Source organism: Bos javanicus, chromosome 13, assembly GCF_032452875.1.
Source record: "Bos javanicus breed banteng chromosome 13, ARS-OSU_banteng_1.0, whole genome shotgun sequence".
Taxonomy (NCBI): domain Eukaryota; kingdom Metazoa; phylum Chordata; class Mammalia; order Artiodactyla; family Bovidae; genus Bos; species Bos javanicus.
Genome location: NC_083880.1, coordinates 57,989,839 through 58,014,906, shown reverse-complemented (window position 1 = coordinate 58,014,906; position 25,068 = coordinate 57,989,839). Strand labels below are relative to the sequence as shown.

At 42.7% G+C, this 25,068-nt stretch overlaps 1 protein-coding gene across 1 annotated transcript in view; it reads left to right on the top strand.

Annotated features, from left to right (window-relative positions):
* The first annotated feature begins 1,449 nt into the window (after positions 1–1,449).
* VAPB (VAMP associated protein B and C) overlaps positions 1,450–25,068 on the top strand; it is a 47,535-nt gene continuing 23,916 nt past the window's right edge. The window contains exon 1 of the mRNA XM_061437047.1: positions 1,450–1,827. Within this exon, the coding sequence (XP_061293031.1) occupies positions 1,770–1,827 (58 nt within the window). The 5' untranslated portion in view covers positions 1,450–1,769. The remainder of the gene's footprint in view (positions 1,828–25,068) is intronic.

Here is a 25,068-nt window from a genome sequence, read left to right as displayed (position 1 = left end):
AATATCTTGCAAGAACAGGAGAAAAATAAAGTCAATTTTAGAAGAACAAAATCCAACAGCATTTGCTCCAACAAACTTACTGAAACAGAATTTAAAGATTCAGGCATGAGGAAAGTGATCCTGATTGTAAATTCTGAGATGCAGGAAGAAAAGATGAGCAAAGAACTGTGTGGTTGAGTCTAAATTAATATTGACTGTATAAAATAACTTAGTAATGGCTCACAGGGTGAAAAAGGAAAAGATTAAACTTAAAATATAGTATAATTAAGGCATATAATTTAGAGGATGGGCTATTAAAAGTACACTTAAGTCCTTTTATTTTCAGGGAGCAAAGTAAAGAGTAATCACTGAAACAAAATAGAGTATATAAGAGGAAGAAAAGTGGAATGAGAAAAAAATCAGCTCTAAAAATGCAAAAAGGAAAGGAAAAAGAAAAAAACAAATGTGACCAACAGAAGGCACAAAATAAGATGGTAGAAATATAGCCATATATATCATCAATATAATAAGTATAAATGGACCAAATGCTGTAGTTAAAAGACAAAGATTATCTTTAAAAAAACACATTTTTTAAAAATTACGAAAAATTTCAAATTGGGAAGTCGAAGAACAGTACAAAGAATACCTATATGTCTGTCATGTAGAGTCAATGTTAGCTATTTGCTATTTTCATTTATATATGACAAGGAAAATATTAATAACACATATTTCAGGTAGTACACACTACATAATGAAGTAAAGTTTAAATGTCAATAATGAGATAATGAGGTAGAGTGTTCACTTTAAAACCAAATGGATATAGGTTCTCAGTAATTTTTAAAATCGTATTTGTTTGTGTGGGTGGTTATTTATTCAAAGGCTGTCTCATCTATCGCCTCTAGTGAGAAGTAGGAACCAGGTCAATTTTTCTGATCATTGTATTTCTAAATATTTGTTGCATTTAGCAGTACAGGATTCAGCACAGTGCTTGTTACATAGTAAACATTTAAAGTAGGGTAGCTTTTCTTTATTATAATCGATGCTGTTGTTATGTGAAGCGTTCAGCAGAGTGGCACAAAATAAGCAAGCAATAATTGGTAGCTTACTAAATTTATATTTATTGCTTACCACATATCACCGTGTCTAACACACATCATTCACTCACAAACATCATGTTTATAAGAATAAATCGTACTTTCATTATTATTCAAAATCTCTAAGTGCCTGGCACATTAGCAAGGAGAAGTGGAAGTTCATTTTTATTAATTATTGACTAAAGCACTTAACACAAAGTCTGCCTCCCATGCGCCCTGCCTAAATAAATAATCTTCAGGATGATGGTCCTCAATTCTGGGTGTCCCGTACCCTCCCCTCCCCGGGACTTGCGCGACGCCCCGCCCCCTGCCTCCCGGCAGCCCCGCCCCCACGGCCACCGCCGCGCCTGCGCACTGCTCGGCAGGGGCTCGCGCGCTCTGCTCCCCGCCGTCCCCGAGCGCGCGCCGGGTTAAGGCGGCCGGCCTGCTGCGTGTGTGCGTGCGTGCGTCGGCGCGTCCGTGCGTGCGTGCGTGTCGTACGCTCGCTGGGCACCGCGGCCTCACCCTCGCCCTCCGCCCCTGCGCCTGCACCGCGTAGGCCGTCCCCCCCCCCCGCGCGCAACCCATAGGCGACCCCCGCCCGCGCCCCGGCAGGCCCCCCCTTTCCAAATTTAAAGGGGGCGCAGCATTCACGCGTCCCGCCCCAGGTGACCTCTTAGGGGTCTCCCTGCCCGAGCTGCCCCGCCGCCGAGGAACATGGCGAAGGTGGAGCAGGTCCTGAGCCTCGAGCCGCAGCACGAGCTCAAATTCCGAGGTAAGCCCGGAGGCCCGCCATCTTCGGCCGCGGGCCGGGCCCGCCGCCCCGCGCTCCCTCCCGCGCTCCGGAGGGCCCGGCGGCGCGGCGGTGACGTCGGCCCCCCGGCCGCGGCCCCCGCCCCGCCCCCGTCCGACGGCGAGTCCGCCTGCGCCCCTTCCCCGGCCCCGAGGGTCGGGTGCAGGAGTCCAGGGCCTGCTCCTCCACAGCCTCCCGCGCCTCGCCCTCCAGACACTCGCACAGTTACCGCTGTGACCCTTCCTGTCCAGTCTGTGGCCTCCGCCCAGAGTGTGGGCCCCGGCGACCGCCTGTCCCCGGAAGGCTCAGGTCCTAGGTCAGAGGTCGCCTCCCCGGGAGGCCCGCGCCGACCCACCACCCCGCCCGGGACACCTGCGGCCGCCCCTGTAGCATCACTCCTGGCAGCTCGGCAACTTAGCCCTGCGTGCGAGGACCACTTTACACACTTGTGTACTGTGTCTGCTCCACGTTGGGAGGGAAGCTCCATGAGGACAGGACCTGGTCACGTCTCCGCTTTATCCCCCGCACACCTTAGGGCCCTGATAAGAACCTGTGGAGTAAGTGAATGATAGGAACCTCCTCAGAAGTTCCAACGAGACGGGACCCAACTTTCCTTCTCCTGCCTTTCTTGTGCCTGTGGCTCACACCTGTGCAGCCGTGGGAGGGGTGGTGGGGGAGAGTTGTCAGATCTTCCCCCTCCCCACCCAGAAGAGCCTGGAACTGGAGTCCGAGGAAGCCCAGGGGGCCACCTATATGTTTGTGGCGAGCCCAAGCCCCTTGTAATGTGTGCGTTCATCTTTAGTTATTATTCCCTGCTTTGTCCACCAAAGTACAGTGCTAGGGGACAAGAAGGTCTTCACCTGATTTGACCATTCCTTCTTTCCAAATGTACTGAGTGGCTGTGTAGCAGACATTTGATTGGCACTTGAGAGGGGTGAATGGACAAGACAGACAAGACCCTTGCTTTCTTAAAGATTAGCTTCTAGTGAAGGTTGGCAAGCCAGTACTCCAGAGTATTTCAGGAGGGACTAACACAGGCTGGCATGATGCAAGCATGGTTTCCCTTGAACGGCCAGGTCACTGCAGTGTCACCAACACTTGGCCCAGAGTAGCTCCTCAGTAGATGTTTGTGGCATTGCGATGCCTGCTGGCTACACACACCCCACTTTAAGGCAGGAGGTAGTGTGAGTAATTTACCCAGAGTCACCCAGTTGGCAAATGGCACATTGGAACCCAGATTCCAGAGCTCACGCTCTTTTAACAGTTACGCTTTCTCAATCCCTGGGCATTCTTCCACTGTGGTGGCTGTCATTTTGCCTCCCAGGTTAACAATCTCAGGTTGTCACATTTGGAAGTGATTCCAAATGTATAAACAGTGGAAGGTTTTCCAGTTCAAACAAACACAGACCACAAAACCGTGACGTGGATTATAATTTCATGGCAGTACTTTAAGGTCAGGCCTTCTAGTGGAGCCAGGCTGAGAGAGGAATCTGTTAACTCAAGTGAACGTGGAAGGTGATGGTTTCAACTTGAGTTGTCTGAAATTCTCTACCCTGGAAGCCTGGCTTAACTCCTCCCGGAAGTTGGCACGTCCATTCTTTGAGTCCACAGGCATTTACCCATTGCCTGCTCCATGTGACAGGTGACAGGAGAAGACGAGTCACATCACATAGATGCCCCCATTCTCCCTCAGGCCCCCACCCCAGAACTTAGCTCTTGGAAAGAGAGTTGACAACAGAATCAGCCAGAACAGTGCCGTGATACAAGGCAATCCAGATTGCTCCAAGATCAGCACCCGAAGAAGGTGTCATTTGACCTGAGTTCAAAGGTCAGATGGAAGTGGGTGACAGGGAGAAAGGAGTGAGGAGTGTGTCAGTTGGAGGAAATTGCAGGTACCGAGGCACAAAGGCTGAGACTACTGGGCTCCTTTGGGATGCCATTAGTATATCTGAATGACTAGGGCACAGAGCCTTTGTTGGAGTCACGAGGCGCTGGCTGGTTGACAAGAGTCCTGTCTTCCAAGGCCTTTGTGAACAGACACAGCCTGTGTCCAAATGCAGATTGTGTTGTGTCTCCTCAGCTAGTTCTCCCTGATTAACCCCACCTCTGCCTGCAGCCCTAACCCCACTCTTGAACATACACTCTCCTCAGTTCTTGTCCCAGTTCTTTCACTTAGTGATGTTTGAGCTTAGGCTGGCCACTTTGCTCGCCAAAACCTGGGATTACTCTTTTCTCCATGGGAGTGGTGCTCATATCTACCTTGCTTCCTGTAGAAAGTTTGGTTGAGATTATGGCTGTTCAGCTGCTTCGTAAATGTGCAGTATTGTACAGAGATTGGTTGTATTTTACACAACTGGTTTCATCATTTCAGTTTCTTTACCTGAACGGTGTGGCAAAGAGGAGTCATCTCTCAGCCTAGGGTTGGCCAGAGTAATGATGGCCAAAGTTGCTGGATATGTTTGCTGGGGAAGTGATCCAGGAAAGTCCTGGTATCAGATTGTTGAGGGCTGTTGGCTTGTGACTTCAGAAGAGGCATATGCAGTCTTCAATAAACCACTTTCATGATTTGTTTGTGGGTTTGTTTTAAACTGAGCACTAAAATCATGAAATGAGGTTCAATACCCTGTTTTGCTGTATAGAGAGCATTCATTTCAGGATGAGAACTGGCTCATTTAACTAGTATCTTCCAGATTACTTGGAATGATGATTCTGACTTGGAACAGTTCACGTAGATGAATCAGACTTGTAAGCTAACTTTACATAAGAAGATATAATTTAAATGTCTGTCATCTAGAGGAAAAAAATTAATCATCTTTTAAGTGTAGCCTAAGATGGTATACGGTTGTATATGTTGGATTATTTTTCATCTTGGACATTTTGTGTGATTATGTTGAAGTTAAGAATGTTACAGAAGAAAAGAGGACACAGCCTTATAGGACCTTGTTCAGTCTTAAAGAAAGTGCTGAGCTGCTTTGTGGTCAAGTGTCAGAAGGAGAAGGCCTCCTGGCCTCCCAAAAGAAGCACGATGCTGTGATACTCGGCATGGTGGAATAGTAGGATCTCTTTGGATTGGAGTCACCCTTCTGAAAGAGTTAAAGGCTTTTAAAACCTGAGAAAAGTGTGCTTTGCATTGTTACTCTTTTCTGTTGTTCTTCCTTCAAGGCCAAATCCTTTACTTTCTCTCTCTGAGGTTCCAGTTGTTGCCCAACTCAGTGAGAGTTTTATGAGAGAGTCAACTTTTAGGGTATTTCGTATCTCTTTTCTTTCTCCTCTCCCTCCCCTTCCATTGATTCCATCCACAGTTAAGTAGTATGCTGTATATTTTTTCGGTCATTGCCCAGGACTCTTCCTCTTTCTTCATACCCTAGCGTCCTCCTCCATCTCATGACACTGTCACGTGAGAATGGTCTGTTAACTGTCCTCAGGAGCTGGTTAGTTAAGGTTTAAATCCACAGTGGACCCATTTACCTTTGCTTGATTCTGCGACTGAACCAGTGACCTTCAGGAAACCTCAGGTAGTCCTGTTGTTGGTCAGTATGTATCCACTGGATTGTTGTGGTTGATTGCCACTTTGTGGAGGAAAGGGGAGCTTGGGTCAATGGGTTAGGGACCTCTCTTTGTCTGAGGAAAGTGCTTAGAATCTTTAGTTCACCCTATTTAGTTAACTTGTAGCTGAAGATTGTTTAGGAAGCTAAAAAATAGAAAACCTTGTGGATATAGTCTGTTCTATGCAGTAATTATCTTTCAGATGCTAATTACAGCATTAATTCTTTAGTTTTAGCATAGCCCTGATTTCCTTAACATTTCATGATCACATAGAGCAGACTGTGTTTTACAGCACAACAAAATGTCAGCAGTGTGCTTAAGATTCTTTATGGTTGTGGTTTAAATCCATCCTGAATAGATTATGTTCATTTATTTAATTATTAACCAGCTTGCTCATCAGAAGCAAGTGGCATTAAACTTACCAACCTTTAGTCAAACTTAAGTCTTCATAGATTGTGTTATTAACTCCTAAATTTTTGTTCCTGGGAGAAAAATGTGAATTAGACGTTAACTTATTTTTACTCACTTATTCTTTTCTTTACAGTTAACTCCTTGAGGAAAAAATGGATAGTTGTTGGCTGTGTGCTTGTATTTGGAAAATGGTGATAGTTCCTTGTTGTGTGTGCTTGCAGTGTGAACACGGTTATCTTGATAATTACCTGGTAGGTCTGCATGCAAGTGTGGATTTGTTAAAATAATTAGTCTGAATTGATGCTTATTAAAGAAATGAACTCTTAAACATTATTAACACTATCTTTTATTTATTAAAATTATATAGCATCTTTCCTTCCAGTGCTGAAGGCAAAATATGAGAACTTTGACCCAGCAATATTACCACCAAGTAGCTGAAAATTAGGGGAGGAATCAGGGGAATAAACTATATTGGTTATGCTCACACACGGCCCTTAGGCTTAATTTTTAGAACCTGAAACTTGAGTTTTTACATAAGGAATTATTTCCGAGACTGCTTCATAGATCTCCCATTTGTATTTGAAGAATTTGCCATCTGAAGGATGACCATGATTTGAAACAAATGAGCACAGCTTTCAGCACAAGAAAGACAAACAAAAAGAGTGCTGAGTTCCATTAGTCAAGACAAGGTTGCCATCGAATATTTAGTGAAATAGAAGCCTTCTGCACAGTTATTTTGCACTGGGATTGTTTTAAAAACAAAGTTGTGTTATGGTTTGTGGGCTTGTGCCCTCATTTTCTGTCATTTTAGGCTCCTCTCAGCATAGCATATCCAGGATTGCTTTGGCCCTTGCCTGCCGGATGGGCTCATTCTTTGAAGTTTTTACCTGACAGACTTAGGCTGTTGGCTTTCCAAAAACATGAGTTGTTTAAAGAGCTTCATTATGCAAGCAAAATTACTGAACTCAACAGTCAATTTAAGATTATTTTTTAAAATGCCAGTGTGTCAAAATAGTATCTCTAGAATATCTGTTTTTCAAAATGTTAAACTGTTGTTTTAACAAAAACTGTTGATGTCTAGAAACAATGCCTTAATGTGCTTTTGGATCCCCCCTCTCCCCCTGGCCCCCCTGCCCCTGGCGTGGGGGAAAAAAAAATCCTTGAAAAAATGGCATCATCCCATGGGAAAAAATCTTGTAGTGCTTTCTTTTAATAATATTTTAGCATTGATGGCACAAAACTCTAAAGGTATAGAAATACTTTCCTAGAGGTTTCCTTCATCCTTTCAGAGGGGTTATTATTACTTTCTAACAAGTAGGTTAGCATTTCTTTTCATCTGTCAAGTATTGTCTTCAGTCAGGCTTCTTCTGGTTGTGTGTGTGTGTGTGTGTGCCTGCGCGTTTGTGTGCAGGCCCATGTGGCCACACCTTCACACAGATAACTGATGTGCTTGAATTAGTATACAGTTGGCATTTCAATGAGGTCCTTCAGCCTTAACCTGTCTGGGAGGGGCTTGGAAAATACATGTTTTGGAGGAGAGTGAGGTTGAGGCTGCTGTGTGTTTTGGATTGTGCTTTTTGTGTGTGTGTTAGTCGCTCAGTCGTTTCTGACTCTTTGTCCGATCCCATGGACTGTAGCCCACCAGGCTCCTCCTGTCCATGGAGTTCTCCAGGCAAGAATACTGCAGTGGGTAGCAATTCCCTTCTCCAGGGGAACTTCCTCACTCAGGGTTCGAACCCAGGTCTCCTGCATTGCAGGCAGATTCTTTGCCATCTGAACCGCTTTAAGACAGTATAATGGCCCCGTGGGCCATTTATCTAGGTTTGAATTGCTTATAACCTTTAGGAACCAAGTTCCTTGGGCTGTCTTTAAAAGATGCTCAGAGAGTGGAGAGGAGCAGAAAACTGGCTGAGCTCAGAACAGAGGGCATATTTGTAAGGGGCTAAGTGCTAGACTAACACCACCACTTCCCTGCAGTTACTTGGGTCCGAAATTTAAAGCAATGGCCGTAGTGATGCTTCCATCCGTTATGCAATATGAGAGGAAAGGGAAGGGAAGAATGAATGTTTCTAGAAGAGAAATGGTTGATTTCCAGAAGGTGGTCCACAAAGCCTGGGGACAATGGTAGAGGCTTTAGGTTCTTTATCTTGTTGTTTAATCTGTAGCACAGTTCTGTGATACGAGTTACTCAGTGGTCAGGAGGCCTGCCCCTGGATGGGGCCACTGGGTAAAAAGTGGTGCAGGGATTTAGCCCAGGTGTGTATCAGCAAAGCCCATTTCTTTCACATCATCTCTGGAAGGAACTTGTGAACAGGGTCGGGGGAGGAAGGCAGAGAATTTTTAACCATTACGGATGTCTTAGTAGCTGTCAGGATAATTTCTTAAGAATATTAGTTAATTAAGAGTTACTATTTGTGGAATTTTTAGAAGGGATTTCTTTCTTCTTTTAAAAAGTCCATACAGATGACTCCAAAGCATTCTTTGATTTACCTTGTGAATTTTCTTTTTTTCTTTTTTGTAACAGAAACCATTGGTGTTTAATGATTCTGTATGTTTAGAACACACTAACTTTCAAGTAATCTGCAAATCTGCTCTGGAGTCTTTGGAAGATAGGGTGAAACTTGTGTGAGGTAGAGATATCACAGGTTTTTGCAGATCTGTAAAGTGGGAATTTAGAGTTCAAAAGGGTGTTTATTAGGAATAGGAATGTCACTGGAGGGGGAGGTGGCAACCCACTCTGGTATTCTTGCTTGGGAAATCCCATGGATAAAGGAGCCTGGCAGGCTGCAGTCCACGGAGTTGCAAAAGAGTCGGACACAACTTAATGACTAAACAACATAAAAGATTTATGTTTTACTATACTATAATAATATATGTGATATTATGCACATAATACAAAAAGATAAGAATGTCTGAAATGTGACCTTCATCGGTGCTACCGCAAAGCTTACAGGTGGGGCTGAGATGACTAGCGATTTCTCAAACGCTGTAAGAGACTGACTCACAGTGAATATTAGAAGGTGCTCTTCCATTCTGTAGGGGGTATGCTTTGGGAAGTCTTCCTTCCCTAAATGATGACAGCCACTCGTAGGAATCATGAGATGTGCAGGGGTATGGTGATTGTGTGCATAGTAGACGATTGTCCAGTTGGAAATGTTTGGAGTTTCTTCTTTTTCCACAGCTCAGGCTTTGAGGTGTTCCTCACTGACAGAGGAGCCCCTCTTGTCAGATGGAATATGACGTGGTTGTGATTCGGGACTGGTCTGGTTGCCACATCCCAAAAGCTTCCTGTGGGCCAGGCCCTGGGGTGGGGGCTGGAGTGGAGTCCTGGCCCTAAAATGTCCAGGCTCCTATAAGTAAATGCTCAGTTATTCTTAAAACAGGACTAGGAAGTAAGATAGTTACAAATCTCAGGTTCGTAACCTGAATTAGATGTGGATTTGAACCAAGATCTGTCTGACTGCAGAGCCCCCGTTTATCATTCCATTGACTGTGTTGCTCCTCTTAAAAAGTGAGTGGGAGTGTGGCTCAGGAGGAAGGCCCAGGACTTTGGTATTTATTACCTTGCTAGGAAGATGAAAGGAGAACTGGAAATAGGACCCGGGGAATGGAGAAAGAGCGCTGAAAGACAAATGAAATATAAAAATGAAGGAAAAAATGCTTAATTGTCAGTGTAATCTGGTAATGGCTTCCTTGTCACTGCTTCCATGAAGCAGACTCCAGTGTTGTTCTGGAGTGTTGGAGTGACTGATTAAAAAAAAGTAATTGTACTAATTCTGTTTCCCCTAAGAACTTTTCATCCTAACTCAGTGACTTCTGATTGTGTCATTTTTATACTAATGTTGAAAATTACGTGCTGATATTATCACATACCTTCCCTTCTTCCTCACTCCTCACATGCCCTCTTGCCTCAGTGCTTGTCATCACAAACAATGCAGGCTGATTGGGTACTGTTTTGCCTTTTAGTCACATTTCACTCAACATTTATAGTATAATGGGGAAAGGGGAAGGAAAGGAAGGGTACCTAGGTCAGTTTTCTGTGCTTCTCCACTGTCTGAGCACTCTCCAGCCTTTAGAGTCCTAAATGTTCCAAGCCCCATCACCAGCACTTCAGATCTAGGAAAACAGCCAGGATTATCATCCTCTGCGTTTCAGAGATGAGAGGAACTGGACTGGCACTTGGCGGAATGCAGAACTTGCTTGTGTGCTTGTATTACAAAGGGCATCTTGTGCTCCTGCCCCCGCTGTCACTCCCCAGCCAGCTTTGATTCCCTCTCCTGTTGGATGAGGAAGCTTGACCCCAAGGCCGCTTGGAGTTCCTTCCAGCTCCAGTCTTGAGAACATGCTATTAAAATTTGTTTTAGTTGAAGAAGAAAGATGGAAAGCCCCCTGAGGGCAGAAACTGGGGTTTGTATTTCTCTTAGTACCGACCAGTGCTTTGCACTAGTGGGGTGTCAGATCTTTAATTAATGAGCCGTCTTGTTCCTGTTGAAAAGCTCACTGTATTCTAGTAACTTTTCCTGAGTATTCTTGGATATTCTTATCCAGCTCCAGTGTTTTCTGCATCACCTCAAACTGTACAACCCGGGTACCCTGTGCATGTTTATGGCATCTGCTCCTTGTGCTTTATTTATGATGGCTTTGTCTTCCATGCTGTAGACTGCAGGCCCCTATAGGTTTTGTTTCTGTATTTTTCCCCGGTGGTAACTATAGGATATGTTCTTGTCTTCTGCTATTTAATAGTAACCCCAAAGAAGGGATATAGCCCTGGACTAGGTCATCTTTTCAGTATTTGGCTTGACCATTTGAAATGGACGCATACATAAAGAATAAAAAGAAGGATTTGCTGAAAAACCAAAGGTTTGTCCTTGTGGAGGCTTATTTGAATTCTCATTCTCTTGGTTGAATTGATTTGTTGGCATATTAATGTATCTTGATGGACTGCTCTGAAAATCCAAATTCGTGCTTTTTGACCTTTTAAAAGTCAGACACTGCTTTACTAATTGAACAAAGCAAAGTCCTGAATCACTCCTTGGAGAGTCCAGTCATTCAGAACTTCTCATGGAGTTTTGGGCGCAGGGGGGTGACAGTTTACAGTGCCTGCCTGGTTAACCTCTCGTCTTGCCCAGAGAATGACAGAAGTGGAAAAGATGGGAGAGGTCATCTGGAGCAGTCCAGAGAAAACTCAGTCAGTTTACCTGGGTCTCTTTATTTTATTCTTTAAAAAAAAAATTTTTTTTTAATGAATTATGCCTTCAGTGCCCTTCATAACAAGACTATTTTATTTTTTTTCTTTTACGTGCCTAACTCTAGGCATACATGCCCAACTTTGGCAATTAGTCCTCTTCAGTAAACATCTGAATATTTCCCTGTCCACTTTCAGACAGGAGTTAACTGTGTTCTCAGGTGGGCTTGCTCTCCTCGCTCCTTCCTTCCAGGAGGAGCGTATGTGCTAGCAAGCTTTACTCCTGAGTCGTCACCTGGGCACTTCACTGCCTCGTTACTACATCTGTTATTTTATTTTAGTATTTACCTCACATGTACAGTACTCTTTGGAGCATTTGGCCTCTGTGATGGCGCGGGACTCGACGCTCTTCCCTTCACCTCCTCACGCACCACCTTTCGGCTTTCTCCCCCTCCTCTGGCCGTTTCCGCCTGCTCCTTAAGGAGCCCTGAGGATGGTGCTGAGGGGCGCAGGTTTTCCAGCCCCGGCTCTTGTTCCTCTTCTCTCCTCCTCTCAGCGCCCCACCCAGTCGCCCTGTCTCTTCCGCCAGTTCCCTTGGCTTCTTCCAGCGTTTAGAGTGATCCTAGGGCTGACCCAAGCTCAGATGTGGGCTGCAGGTACTTTACGTGCCACACGCCCCAAAATGTCTTCTTCCCCACTCCCTTTTCCTTTTTCCTTTGGACCTCCTTTTCTGACACGTACCTCCCTGAGTGGTATCCACATGCACACAGTTGAGCAGCTCCCTCTGAACCCGGCATTCAGGTCTGTCCTGTCCTTCTTGTCCCCTCCGTGATGCCTCCTTTCCGTGGATGACTGTAATTGTTTCTTACCTGGTCTTTCCGTCCCAGTCCTTAGGCTTGTCTCCATACTGATGGCACTTTCAGATGGGCCAATCTTAGCTTCTCTCTTGCTTTCTTAAAAATCTTAAATTTTTGTATGCCCATTGCCAAAAGAATAAAATTTGCATTCTCTAACAACGCCTGGGAAATCATTTGTGCCCTTGATCTCCCCGGCGCCACCTGCCTCGTGCCTGCGCTCTGGGCTTTGCTTCCTCCAGTCCCAGAGCTCCTGCGTTCACCTCTCCGCCTGTCCCACTGCTCCCTCCTCCACGTCTTTGCGGTCGTTTTCCTGACACTGTCCACATACACCATGCCTGTGCCCCTGCACAGTCAGCTGTGTTTGGTTACTTGCTTTCCTTCCCCACTAACCAGCAATGCCTTTGCCCTCTTGGACGGTTTTCTTTACCCCTGATCCCAGTGCTCAGCATGATGCACGGCGCTTGGCACGTTCCAGGGAGTCAATGTCCAGGTCTGAGAGTGTCGAGAAAGGTAAAGAGGGAAAAAAAAAAAGACAGCTTTCTGTGGAAAGGGATGGTGGAACCCATCAACAAGGCTGCTATGTGCAGCTGACATTCAGTATTAAGATATTCTACCTAGGGTTGGTCACTTCTTTCTCTTCTACAAACGTATGTTCCCACCATCCTCCCCTCCTGTTTCAGAGACTCAGCACCACCTCTCACGCAGTGTGCTTCTCTCCATCCCTTTTCCATCCCTGTGGTGTCTCGCTCTATTAGTCAGCCGCCTCCTGGTGCCTCAGATTTCTGTTCTGCTTGATGCTTTCCCAGTGCCTACAAACATGCTTAAGTTTCTCCTTCCTGAAAAGAAACTACCTTCCTCCAGATCTTCCCCCGCTTAAGCAAATGCCCAGTCTTACATCACAACTAAATTTTTGGAAGCAGTGAATTTCAGTGAGTGGTTTACATCTAGTTTCCTTTCAGTTCTCATACCTTATGTTCCACTGAAGCCCTTCTCAATTCACCCATTTTCTCTTTGTGACTTTCACCTTTGACTTTTCTGGTGAACTCCCTAGCCCTTGATCATGGTTACTGGATGTTGACATTTCCCAAGCTTCTGTTCTCCATCTTCTCCATTTAAGCACTCTTTGTATGTTATCTCATTCACAGTCCTTTCAACTCTCACCGCTACACAGAAAACTTCCAAGTCTGTATCTCCAAGCATATCTTGGTCTCGAGGCTTTCTGCCTGCTGGACATTCCTGCCTGTTGGTTGTCATGAAAGTATATCAGGACTCGCTGTATTCCACGCTGCGTTCCTGACTTACGCTCTCAAATGTGCCTTCCCTGTCTTGGGAGTGGCCCCTGAACCCACGCGGGTAAGCCAGGAATCCTAAACCCGTCTTCCACTGCCCCCTCTTCCCATCCCACTCGAATCTTGTCAGTCACTGTCTTCAGCAGTGTCTCCTGTACCCCTTTGCTTCCGCTTCTCCCCACTGCCATATCCTGAGTGCAGGATTATTGCCCCATGTGCCCCCTCTGGCTCTAATATACTCTCTCCTTCCCTGACCCTTCAGGCCACCCTGCGTACACTTGTTAGAGTTATTTTTCTAAACTTGAAAACGTTTGTTGGCTCCCTCAACCCTACAGGTTAGTGTTCAGAATTCTTAGGCCAGCATCACAGGCTTTCAAATTGGGCCATGCTTTTTTTTATTTTTAAAACAGTCTCAGCTTTTATTCTCCATTTTAAACACCTGAAATGTTCAAACACTCAGACACACACAGACTTGTGTGAGTACGTCTCCTCTTACATCTGGGTTCCCCTGGAGGCTGGCAGAGGCAGTGGATACTGTTTAGAGCCCGTGAAGAGAAGAGAAAGCCCATTTTCCTTCATCGTACCTGCCTTCCTAGAGTCACTTTTAATTTTCTTCCTTTCATTTTCTCTTGTAGAGCTCACTGCCAGACTTGTATAGGTATGAGGTTTTATAGCTTATTTTTAAACTATAAGGTGTTAAAAAGCATAGCAGATGTGATCGCCCCTCGCCCCATTTCTCCTTTCGCTCCCTCTGCTCAGACCCCTCCTGCTGTAGCCACGTGGCCTCCTTTTCCAAGGCCCCCTTGTGCTTTGATCACCCCACACCGTGCTCACACCAACACTTTTCCTTCAACTCAGAAAGTGTGTTCCTTCATCTTTTCAAACTCTGGGATTTACCCTCAGTGTTCAGCTCCCCGCCCCCGCACCCTCCTGTGTTTATACAACACTTTACATGTTAATTTCCACATGGTGTTCTGTGCAGTGAGAGGTCGAGTACCACACAGCAGTTGAGAGTGTGAATTCTTGGGCCAGACTGCCTGGATGTGACTGCTGGATCTACCACCTGAAAATCTAGGATAAAATATTTAATGTCTCCATGCCTCAAATTCTTCACTTCTGGGTATGTTGGAAGGATTAAGTGAGTTGATGCATATAAAGTGCTTAGAATAGACCTGTTAAGTGTTAACTAACATCACTATCGTTTGATAATTTTGTTTTCAAGATAGATCATTCCAGAGCCTCAGTCCCAGAGATTCTTGTTCTTTAGTTCTGGCTGGGTCCTGGGACGGCTGTCCAAGTGTATTGACCCTGTCTCTTCAGGGTTCTGGGCAGGAGAGCAGTGTCGTCTCTGAGCTTGAGGGCCTAGCACAGTACCTGGACTGTGCCGTCATCAGTTACTCATTGAATGCCTGCACTGTGCTGAATGTTGTTCTGGATGCTTGAGAGACTGAGATGAAAGAACTGACAAGACCTTTGCCTTATGGAGCTCATTTTCTAGTGGGGGAGATGGGCACTAGATAAGAGAAGGGGAAATATGTAGACTATGCTTTGAGATAATGGTAGGTGCTAAATGGGGTTGAGAGGATGGTGGATGAAGTTTAAAGGGGTTTGGAAGTGGGTTCTGTTATAAAGAGGGCAATCGGAGAAGGCCAAGTTTCTGAGAAGGCAATACAGTATTGGAACTGAGACCTGTGTAAAATGAGTGCAAGCTGTGCACACATTTTGGGGGAAGAACATTCAAGAGAGAGGAAAGGACAAATGCAAGGCCCTAGGGTGGCGATAAGCTTGGTGTGTTCAAGGAGTAGCAGAGACATTATGCATGCAGAGGAGCGGTGGGCTCAGAGAGGAAGGTGGCACCTTCCCGGTAGACAGGCCATGGGAGGGACTTTGGATTTTGTTCTGAGCTGGAAAACCATGGAGGATTCTAAGCAAGAGTCTTTTTAAAAGACCATGGCTGGTGTGGGGAAAGTAGGCTATTTAGATGTGTGGTTGGTGTGTGTGGAAGCCATGAGGCTGCTACACTTACCCATTATCCATCCACCCATCCACCCTCCACACAGTTATCCAATAATCTGTCCACCCATACATCATCCATAAGTTGTCCCTAACCCAGGCCAACAGACTGTGGCTTGGACCAGCATGGTGACAATGAAGAGAATGGGATGAGAAGTGCTCAGATTCCAAATCTCTTTTGAAGGTAGAGCTGGCTGAAGGATTAAATGTGGAATGGGAGGGGAAGTAAGGTAACTGCTTTTGGCCCAAGCTTTTTGGTGAATGGTGGTTTCTTTTTCCTGAGATGGGAAGCAGTGTGTTTGGGTGAGGGGAATTGGGCTCTGCTGCTTGGCCATGATAAACTTAAGATGCTTATTACAGCCACAAGTGGACACCAGTGGAGAGGGTCAGGATATAAATTTGGTCATCATCAGCTTATTGTTAGAACACAGTATAGGAAGGAATAATTTTTTCCAACTGAGAGATTAGGTAAGCCTTTTCAAAAGAGAATGCATTTGAGCAAAACTTTGAAGAATGAATATGATTTCCAAAGGCAGAGAAGGAGGAAAATAGAAGATATTTTTCATCCAAGTCTCATAGCCTTTTTCCCTGGCCTCTTGTTGAATTTAAGAAGCTGCTGATCTCTTTTCACTGGTGTAGCCACTTAGATTCTCTGTTGAAAAGGAAACCAAAGCAGATTACATACTAACTGATAAACCGAATTCTGCTATTTCTCATTGTTCACAAATTGAAAACTCACGCTGGACCATAGAGGTGCAGAATGCTAAGTGTGTGTGTGCTTCTCGCCTCTGTGTGTCTGCTGTGATTTGGGATGTGTTGATTTTGGTGTGGCGGCTGTTTGTATGCTGTCTGTCGTCTCCATTAAAGATTGAACATTTTGGGGAAGTTTTTACTTCCGCTGATACTGACTCTCAGCACTTGACTTGAACTGTTAATTTATAACTCAGTCAAGTTACAGCCACAACCATGACCCTGAGAAATTGGGACCCCTTGCTCTCTAATCACGCATGTCTCTCTCATTTGGGCATAATTCTGTCTTGATTCTTCCTGCTTTGTGTGGAAAAAATGTCATGTTCTGCCCCTCATATTTAAGTAGAATTTTAATTTAATAGAGTATTGCTTACCTTTTTGTTTATTTTCATGATCTCTCTAAATCACAAATTTTTATCTTTTAAATAGAGAAAAATTACTAGATGTTTTGTTAGTGGGACAAAAGATTCTGCATTGAAAAAAATTGAGTCTAAGATCTTTTTAGAACTGATATAAAATTCACACTAGACATGTGTGCCATCACCTTAAAATAATCTTCATTGGTGTACCATAATATGTCTTAGTGCTGTGTATTGATGGAATGTACAAAACTTCAGCTCTTACATAAACGTTCTGCCATTTTCCTGTTTAGAAAAGAGGTGTTGCATTAACAAAAATAGTCATAGAATTTATCTCTAGGTGTGTAAAGGCTTCTAGTCTTATTTCTAGGTGCGTAAAGGCTTATTATTGGAGAAGGCAATGGCACCCCACTCCAATACTCTTGCCTGGAGAATCCCATGGATGGAGGAGCCTGGTAGGCTGCAGTCCATGGGGTCACTAAGAGTTGGACACGACTGAGCGACTTCACTTTCACTTTTCACTTTCATGCATTGGAGAAGGAAATGGCAACCCATTCCAGCGTTCTTGCCTGGAGAATCCCAGGGATGGCGGAGCCTGGTGGGCTGCCGTCTATGGGGTCGCACAGAGTCGGACATGACTGAAGTGACTTAGCAGCAGCAGCAGCAGCAGCAGCAAAGGCTTATTATAGTCTTCAAGGTTTTTACAATAGATTTTGTAAGAATTTGGGGTTTGGGTTTTTGTCTTGAATTGAGACCACTGCTACTCTAAACATGTTTTAAATAATTACCTTGATTTTTATAAAAATAACATAAGAATGGCTATTGATGTGTATGTCTGTGTGTGTGTATATATATAGGTTTTCAAGAAACTCCACAATTCAGGATTCTAGTATTTTTATATATACAGAGAGCATTCTAGGCAAGAAGAAAATTCTCTCAGAATATTGTCTGGATCTTACATAAACTCTAGCTCTTTTCATGTGGAAAAAATACAATTACAGAAAAATACAGATCATGTAATAAACATCTAAATACAAAATAACTAAATGTTTTGAAGTTTTTCTTTAATGAATAAGGTTCACCAAGAATTTGAAGACATGTCTGCCCTCCACATCTGCCCGTTCATGCTCCTCTCTCCTTTACTTTTCAGAGGAATTTAGTGTGAACTGTTTCCTTTTTTTTTTTTTTCTTGTTTTACCTAATGTGGTATTATGGTGTTTGTATCACTTACCATGTTTTTAAGACCAGATCTACTTCATTCTTTTCAATTGTTGTGTAGAATTCTTTCATAAGAATTTGACACATTTGTTCTTAATAAGAGTTATTTATATGTTCTGAATTCTTGCTTGTCTGTTAACATAGGCTCCAAATATCCTTCCACTTGTTAGGCGGTTGTTCCTTGCTGCCCAGCTTTTTGTCTTTCGCAGGGAGCTTTCCTGAGCCTGTCCTTAAGCTTCCATAGTACTTTGATCCACTGAGTCCTTACACTACAGCAGGGTGCCTTATGTGGTAGTTTCCCACCCATGGAGTTGATGGGAGACTGAATTTTATTTCTTTTTGCTCCAGAGGAGCTAGGAAACTAGTGAGTTGAATAAGCAGCCTTAAATGTTGGTATAGTCTTTTTCAATCAAGCCAGTGTCTAGATCATTAGTGAATATTCTTGGGTTTTGATTTCTCTTGCTATAATAATGGGTGTGATGCTTCTCAATAGCTGGCTGTCTCCCAGGGATATCAGGTGGGTTGGTTGCTCTATTAATTTAGAACACTTTGCATTCTGAGATTTCTTTGGGAAAGTTATGTGTGTGTGTCGGGTTCTTTTTATTTGTGGTACTTTCAGAATCAGAGATATATAATAAGGCTTTCTGCTGAAGTGTTGGAATCCAGTGTCTGCCAGTAAAGGCACATTAATTGCAAAGCTTTATTTTTGTTTGTAAAACATTGAATTAATGTGTGAGCTAAGACTTAAATCAAGAAAACAGATTAAAAAAAAATCTCCCAGTGTTGTTACTCTTGAGTTCATGGTTATTTAAGAGTTTACCCTCTTTGGATATCTGTTACTATGAAATCTGTTTTTCATTTTTTAGAGGGACAACTTTAAACAAAATTATCATAGAATAATAGTGACAAAAGCCTTATTGACACAAGTGACCATTTTTATTAATAGTACCTTCAACCTGTGTATGGTCAGCCCAAATATATCATGATTGCAGAGCGAAGTTACGGATGAGGCATTCTTTTACAGGAAACGTGTCAGAATGAGTTGGGTTGCCTCTGAGGAAACCTGGTATCCGTTCAGGCTGCACACACTTAGTGAGCCCATTACTATGTGTGTGGTATGTGCGGTTTTAGGCTTTGGACATCCAGTGCTGAATTGTGTGGAGGTTCACTCCAGGTGGGAAGCAGTCAGGAAAGGAACACGTGAACTGTCACGTTGATTCTGAGTCCTGTGCAGAAGATGAAAAGGGGACTAATCCTGCAGAGGGAGCTGTAGCTAGCTCAGTATTGATTCACCCAGAGCCTGGTGGTGCCTCCAGGAGGGAGGGTTCAGGAAGAGAGAAAGCCTTGTTTAAAACAGATGGAAGTGTGGCATGGCCATTCACTCATTTTCCAGCACATTTATTGAGCATCCATGCTACGTCTGGAAATGCTCTGGAAACCTGTGATCAGGAGTGAACAAGAAAAGTCTCTCTGTTCAGGCAGTTTACATTCTGAAAGCGGAAGCCTAACCTAAACAAGAAGAATAATGAGAAGGCTGGTGCACTGCAGGTAGGTTGGGAGGGCAGGAGGCAGTAGGACACCTTTAATGAAAACAGACTGTCAAAGGATCAGTTTTGAAGACATCTGTAAGATATCCAGCCAGTTTTTACTTTAGAGTGTCCATTTCCCCCATTTTAATGTATTTTCCCATACACAGAGTCTGTTGTATTAAAACCTCAAACATAATTTCATTGTCTTAACAAAATCCATCATGAGTCCTAGGCTTCTGGAGACAGATTATTACCTTCCCAGAAGGTAATCTTTTCAGAGTTGAAGTGAAATATGGTAACATGTTTTTTGGGAGGGTTGAAGAAAAGAGAGATGATGTACCTCAATTGTGTTTGCAAGAGTATAAAATAATATAGCTCTTTTTATGCAGTGTGAAAAAAACTGGTGTGGAACTAATAACTCTAAGTTTATATTTGGAAAGCTGAGACCTGATAGATAATATATCAAATTGGTATATAACTTCCTTGGTAACACCCAGTTTGAGTTTCAAAGTATCGTAGCTACATCAGGAGACATATTACATAGGAAGAATATTTATTTGCAACACCAGAATTTTTCATGAACTCCAGAAAAGGAAAAGCAAAACGCAGCATCTTTGTTCATTTATCTTTATCCAATTATATCTACATAATGTCTGTTAAAAATCAGTGATACTTAATATCTGAGATGTTGAGGGTGCTTCTTTTTTTTTTTTGGCAGGGTGGAAAGCTTTATTTTTTAAGATCAGTTTTAGGTTGACAGCAAACTTAGCACAGAGTTGCGCCTGGCCCCACGCACGCACAGCTTCCTCCGCTGTCGGCGTCCAGCACCAGAATGGTGCTACAGCTGATACACCTGCACTGACATGTCCTTGTCACCCAAAGTCCACGGTCTAAGTCGGGGGTCAGCCTTGGTGGTGTACATCCCGCGGGCTTTGACAAATGTGTAATAACACTCATCCACCATTGTAGTATCACACAGAATAGTTTCACTGCCCTGACCACCCTCTGTCCTTGGTCTGTTTATCCCTCCATTCCTTCATAAGCCCTGCAAACTGCTATCTCCATAGTTTTGCCTTTTCCAGAATGTTATATAATTGAAATTATGTAGGGTATAGTCTTTTCAGATTGGCTTCCTTAACTGAGTAATGTGCATTTAAGACTCATCTGGGTCTGAATTTTCGTGGTGTGATAGCTCATCTTAGTGTGAAATGATACTCCGTGGTCTGTATGTCCCACAGCTTATTTACCTGCTAAAGGACATCTTGGTGCTCTCAGGTTTTGGCAGTATAAATAAAGTTGCTGTCAACATCTGTGTGCATGTTTTTGTGTGCATGTGGGTTTTCTGCTCCCATGGGTGAATACCAAGGAGTGTGATTGCTGGATTGTGTAGTAAGAGAGTATATTGAGTTTGTGTGTGTGTGTGTGTTTTAAATACAGTCAGACTGTCTTCCAGAGGTTTGAATTTGCAGCAGTGAGGAATGAAAACTGTTGCTCTACATCCTTGCCAGCCTTTGATGCTGTAAGTGTTTTAAATTTTGGCCACTGATAAGTATGTATTGGTATCTCATGTGTTGTTTTAATTGGCAGTTTCTTAATGACATATGTTGAGCATCTTTTCATTTCTATATTTTTTTCTATCTGTAGATCTTAATTTCCTTCTGTATATCTTCTTTGCTGAGGTGTCCAGATCTTTTGCCCATTGTTTTTGAAAGTTCGGTTGTTCATTTTCTTATTGTTGAATTTTAAGAGTTCTTTATATATTTTGGGTGACAATTCTTTATTAAGTATGTCTTTTGCAGATATTTTCTCCTAGTATTTGGCTTGTTTGTCTTCTCATTCTCCTTAACAGTATCCATTGCAGAGCAAATCTTTTTAATTTTAATGAAGTCCAGCTTATTAATTATTTCTTTCATGGATTGTGCCTTCCATGTTGTATCTTTTGAAAAGTCATGTCAAACCCAAGGTACCTGGATTTTCTTATGTTATCTTCTAGAGGTTTTATAATTGTGTGTGTGTCTGTCTGTCTGTCTGTCTATCTGTCTTTATTTTCTAGTTGAATTGCTAAGTAAAAGTAGTACCCCTTAAATTATGTCCTGCGCTTTACATGTGGGGTGATATGATCTGCTTAAAGTTACAAAGATAAGTAAGGTCAAGATTGAGTTTTGAGTTCACTTGGCGTTTCCGCTGTTACCTTTAGAAAAGTCATTGGGACCTGAATGCTTAGGTCATTCTTTTATGAAAATGGTTGTTTCCTCTTTCTGAAAGGAAGAGTTTTGTTACAGTCTTTTCTTCCATGGATCTTGGAGTGAATGGTCACAGAAAGGAAGTACTTAAACCATGCATATATTGGTAAAATCTTTCAAGATTTAATGGAATATTTTTTCCACAAAGTGCTCTTGTGTTTCTTGATTGATACGTTTATCCAGCCATTTTTTAATGAAATTGCCCCTACCTGAGGTCTGACGTCATGCTGTTGAGGAGTTTGCTGGCTTGTGACTGTGTTTCCTTGATCTTTAAAACCAAAGCTTTATAATTATGAGGCTCCATTTCTGTAAGGAAGACTGAAAGATTCACTGTTTCTGCTTTTAGTTTTAATGCTGTGCATATTTCTGCTGACATTCTATTATTTACTTTCTAAGACAGGACAATTCTAGATCTTCATGTCTTAAAATATACACTTTCAAATGACAATAAGCTGAACCTGAGTGAGGAAATGGTTTATACTGTGCTTAGTTTTATCTTAATACATTTTAAAGCATGTTATGGAATTTGAATTCAGGTTAGTTAATGCTATTCATGAGCATCTATCAAACTCACAAGCATTTTCACAGATGAATATGCATAATATAGGGCATAAAGAACATTATTCAAATGGCTGAAAAGAAAAAAAATTAGGACTCTAAGGAATATTCCTAATTTCTCTCAAACTCATGTTGTTTCATTTTGGGGGACCTCCTATTTCACATTTTAGATGTTCTTAAAATATCTGCATAACTGTCTGAAAGACTAGAAGATTAGAAAGAAAAATGATTAAATGAGTGTGCTGCAGTTCTAGAGATACCAAATCATTTTTTCATCTCTTAAAAGAAGAAAGTCTAGTTTGTGAATATTTCATTTGTAAAATTGACTGTACTGCATAACCAGTGTTTGAGTTCATTGGAGATAAACACCCATGTTGGTATAGTAAAATCCCATTTTTACATAATGCTTTAATGGAAATGGCAGTTTTATGAAAGGAAAATGACTAGTAAAAATCTGAATGATGCTTACGAGCTTTTACATCATTTTTATTGGGATTTTTGTATATTCTAATTCATTAATACAAGAGAAAAGGAGAACACTAACATAGTTTATTTCCTGTAGTTACTCAAATCAAATAGAATTTGTTTTCAGTAAAATTCTTGAATTGTCTGGAGGGTGGGTTGAAGGGTTGGCCTGTTTTTACAGAATGTCTTGATTTTTTCACATTAGACTTTGCTGTTTTATCAGTGACGTTGTTCACTTGCCTATATTTTTAGTATTGTTTCCTCTAGATTTTTTTTAAAAAAAGGCCTACATAAGCCCAAGAAGTCTCTAATACTTTTGTTGAGGGAGAAATCTGAGATATTTATTTATTCTGCTTATTTATTGCAAATAATGTTTGTTTTTTAATAGTTTAGACTACCTTTTAAGTGAATCATATAGGTTAAAATATTATTTAGATTGCTGTGTAATAGGTTAACCAGTGGAGTTTCCAGAAGCAGATTAGTGTCCACAGTTAAATTTGCTTAATTTTTGTGGACTACCTAGAAGAAAAGGTCACTGCAAAGGATAAATGCACTTAAATTTATCCCTGACTCCGATTTATGAGGCAGCAGGAGGAGGAAGGGACAGGAGAAACTGAGTTGGAAACGAGTATTCTTAATTTCATCACAGTGAAATCTCACCAAATCCCTGTTTTCTGCTTAGTATACTTCAAACCACCTTAGAAAATGCTGTTTTTTTGGCAGGGTGGGGTGGTGGATGTGGATTTGTGGGCTCTTATGAATTCTTGGCATTCTGATCTGAAGATGCTTCCATGTTCTTGAGGCAGAATTTTGTTGAAATGAACAGATTTCAGCTTGTATCTAGAAAGCTTTAAGGCCTGGTGGATTATGAATCACATTCAAATTGTCAATGAGAGTACTGTTCCCCCGTAGGCTTTGTATTTGGAAGCTCACCTTTTTTCAGATGTCTACATTTTTTAAATCTGTTTTCTCCTCCTTTCCCCCCAAGCAGTGTGGGGCCATTAGAGCTGGAGCTATGCTTATGTGGAGTTCTTGTAGTGGGCCCTTTTTATGTGAGGGCCAAAGAATGTATGTACATGGTGATCGTGCCCGTGTAGGTCTGAGCTGTGTTTGTGTGCTTGTTTAATAGCTTTGACTCCAGGAAACCAGAGTTGTGTTTGGTTTGGTTTTTGTTTTTTTTTTTTTTACCATTGCTGAAGTGATACCATTTCAAGCAGAGACTTACTGGGAGAAAACTTCCTCCATCTTCATTCTGAGCCAGACTGCGTGTGTTGGGGATTAGAAAAGGGTGGAGCCCTGGATAATCCCGCATAAAGGTGCTGCCTTCAGCACCAAGTGTCCTGTTTCTCCCTGGAGGCCAACAACTTGATCCAAGGATGAAGCATGGTCAGCACCTGGCTTTCCCTCACTGTAGCTGCAAATCCCCTGGAGCCACAGGGTGCCCACCCTCAGTAAGGGGGTGACGTAGCTTGTAGGGAGAGGCTTTGTGTGGTGGAGTCAGTAGGGGAGACGGAACACCCCACGTCTGGCCACAATTGGACCTGGAGAATGCCCCCCTCTCGTGGCTTCCAGTTTGGCTGCCGGAGGGTCAAAGGCAAGGCTTATGGGAAAGGTAAGCAAATGGAGAAATTGTTATTAGGCATTTCATTTTTTATTTTTTTACTCGCCACGTGGCTTGTAGGGTCTTAGTTCCCCAACCAGGGATTGAACTATCACCCTCAGCAGTGAAAGTCTGGAGTCTTAACCACTGAACCACTGGGAAATTCCCTAGCCATTTCATTCTTGAAGGTGTCATTGCTCAAAGAATGGAAGTAGCTTTTAGTGTAAGTAACTACAAAACTATAGATAATCCAGTAGTATGGTAGTTCCTGCTATAACATGATATATGCATTCCTAAAAATCGCCATCCTGTACAAAATAGCACAAAAGACCATAAGACTTAAGAGGAAGGAACAAGGTTAGATGCGTAACACTCAAAAGCTTTGTTGGTCAGAGACACACATAAAGATGGGAACCTAATATAAGCAGAAGCACAGTTTAGCACACATTAAATGGCTCAGAAATAGATAAATACTGTAATAAATATGATACTTTACCATGAAAAGCTGACGTTTGCCCGTGGAAGTGGTCGCTGGAAGGGTGACAGTTTGTGAGGGCCGCGGGGTGAGCCCGCATAGTTGGTAGTGATGGAGATGTGTGCACTTGTGTGTTTTCTGTATCTCTCTGCCATTCAGTTCAGCTGGATGTTGTTTTCTGTGATCATTTAGCGTTTCTTGCAGACAAATCACACATAAGCAAATGTGAAATTCATTTTATGCTCAGATTGTCCCCCTAATATGCACATCAATCACATTGAAACAGATTCACATTTTCAAAATAAGCTTTCTAGCAGAACTGGCTGTAGTTTATTTTATTTTGGAATTGAGTCTCTTTTCCTTTCTTTCTTTTCACCGTTATTGATTTCTTAATTTATATTTGTTAAGCCCATATCAGATTGATTTTTCATACCCAGAGTACCTCCAGAGGCGAGAAAGCAGCCTGAGATTTTAATTTTGCTGGTGGTAATCCACGAGGTAGTTTCCTCCTTGGTGAAGGACTCTCAGTCAGTCAATCTCAATCTCTCAACCCCTGCCCCCATCCCTTCACTAGATGCCGGGCACTGTGTCGGAGATGTGAGAACTGGTACGGTATCATTCTTGCCCTCAGAAGCTCAGAGTCTCACTGAAAAATGTTCTAGGCACAGATGTAAATATCTGTGTTGCGGATCTTCTTACAGAGCAGATGAACCAACTATGTATTT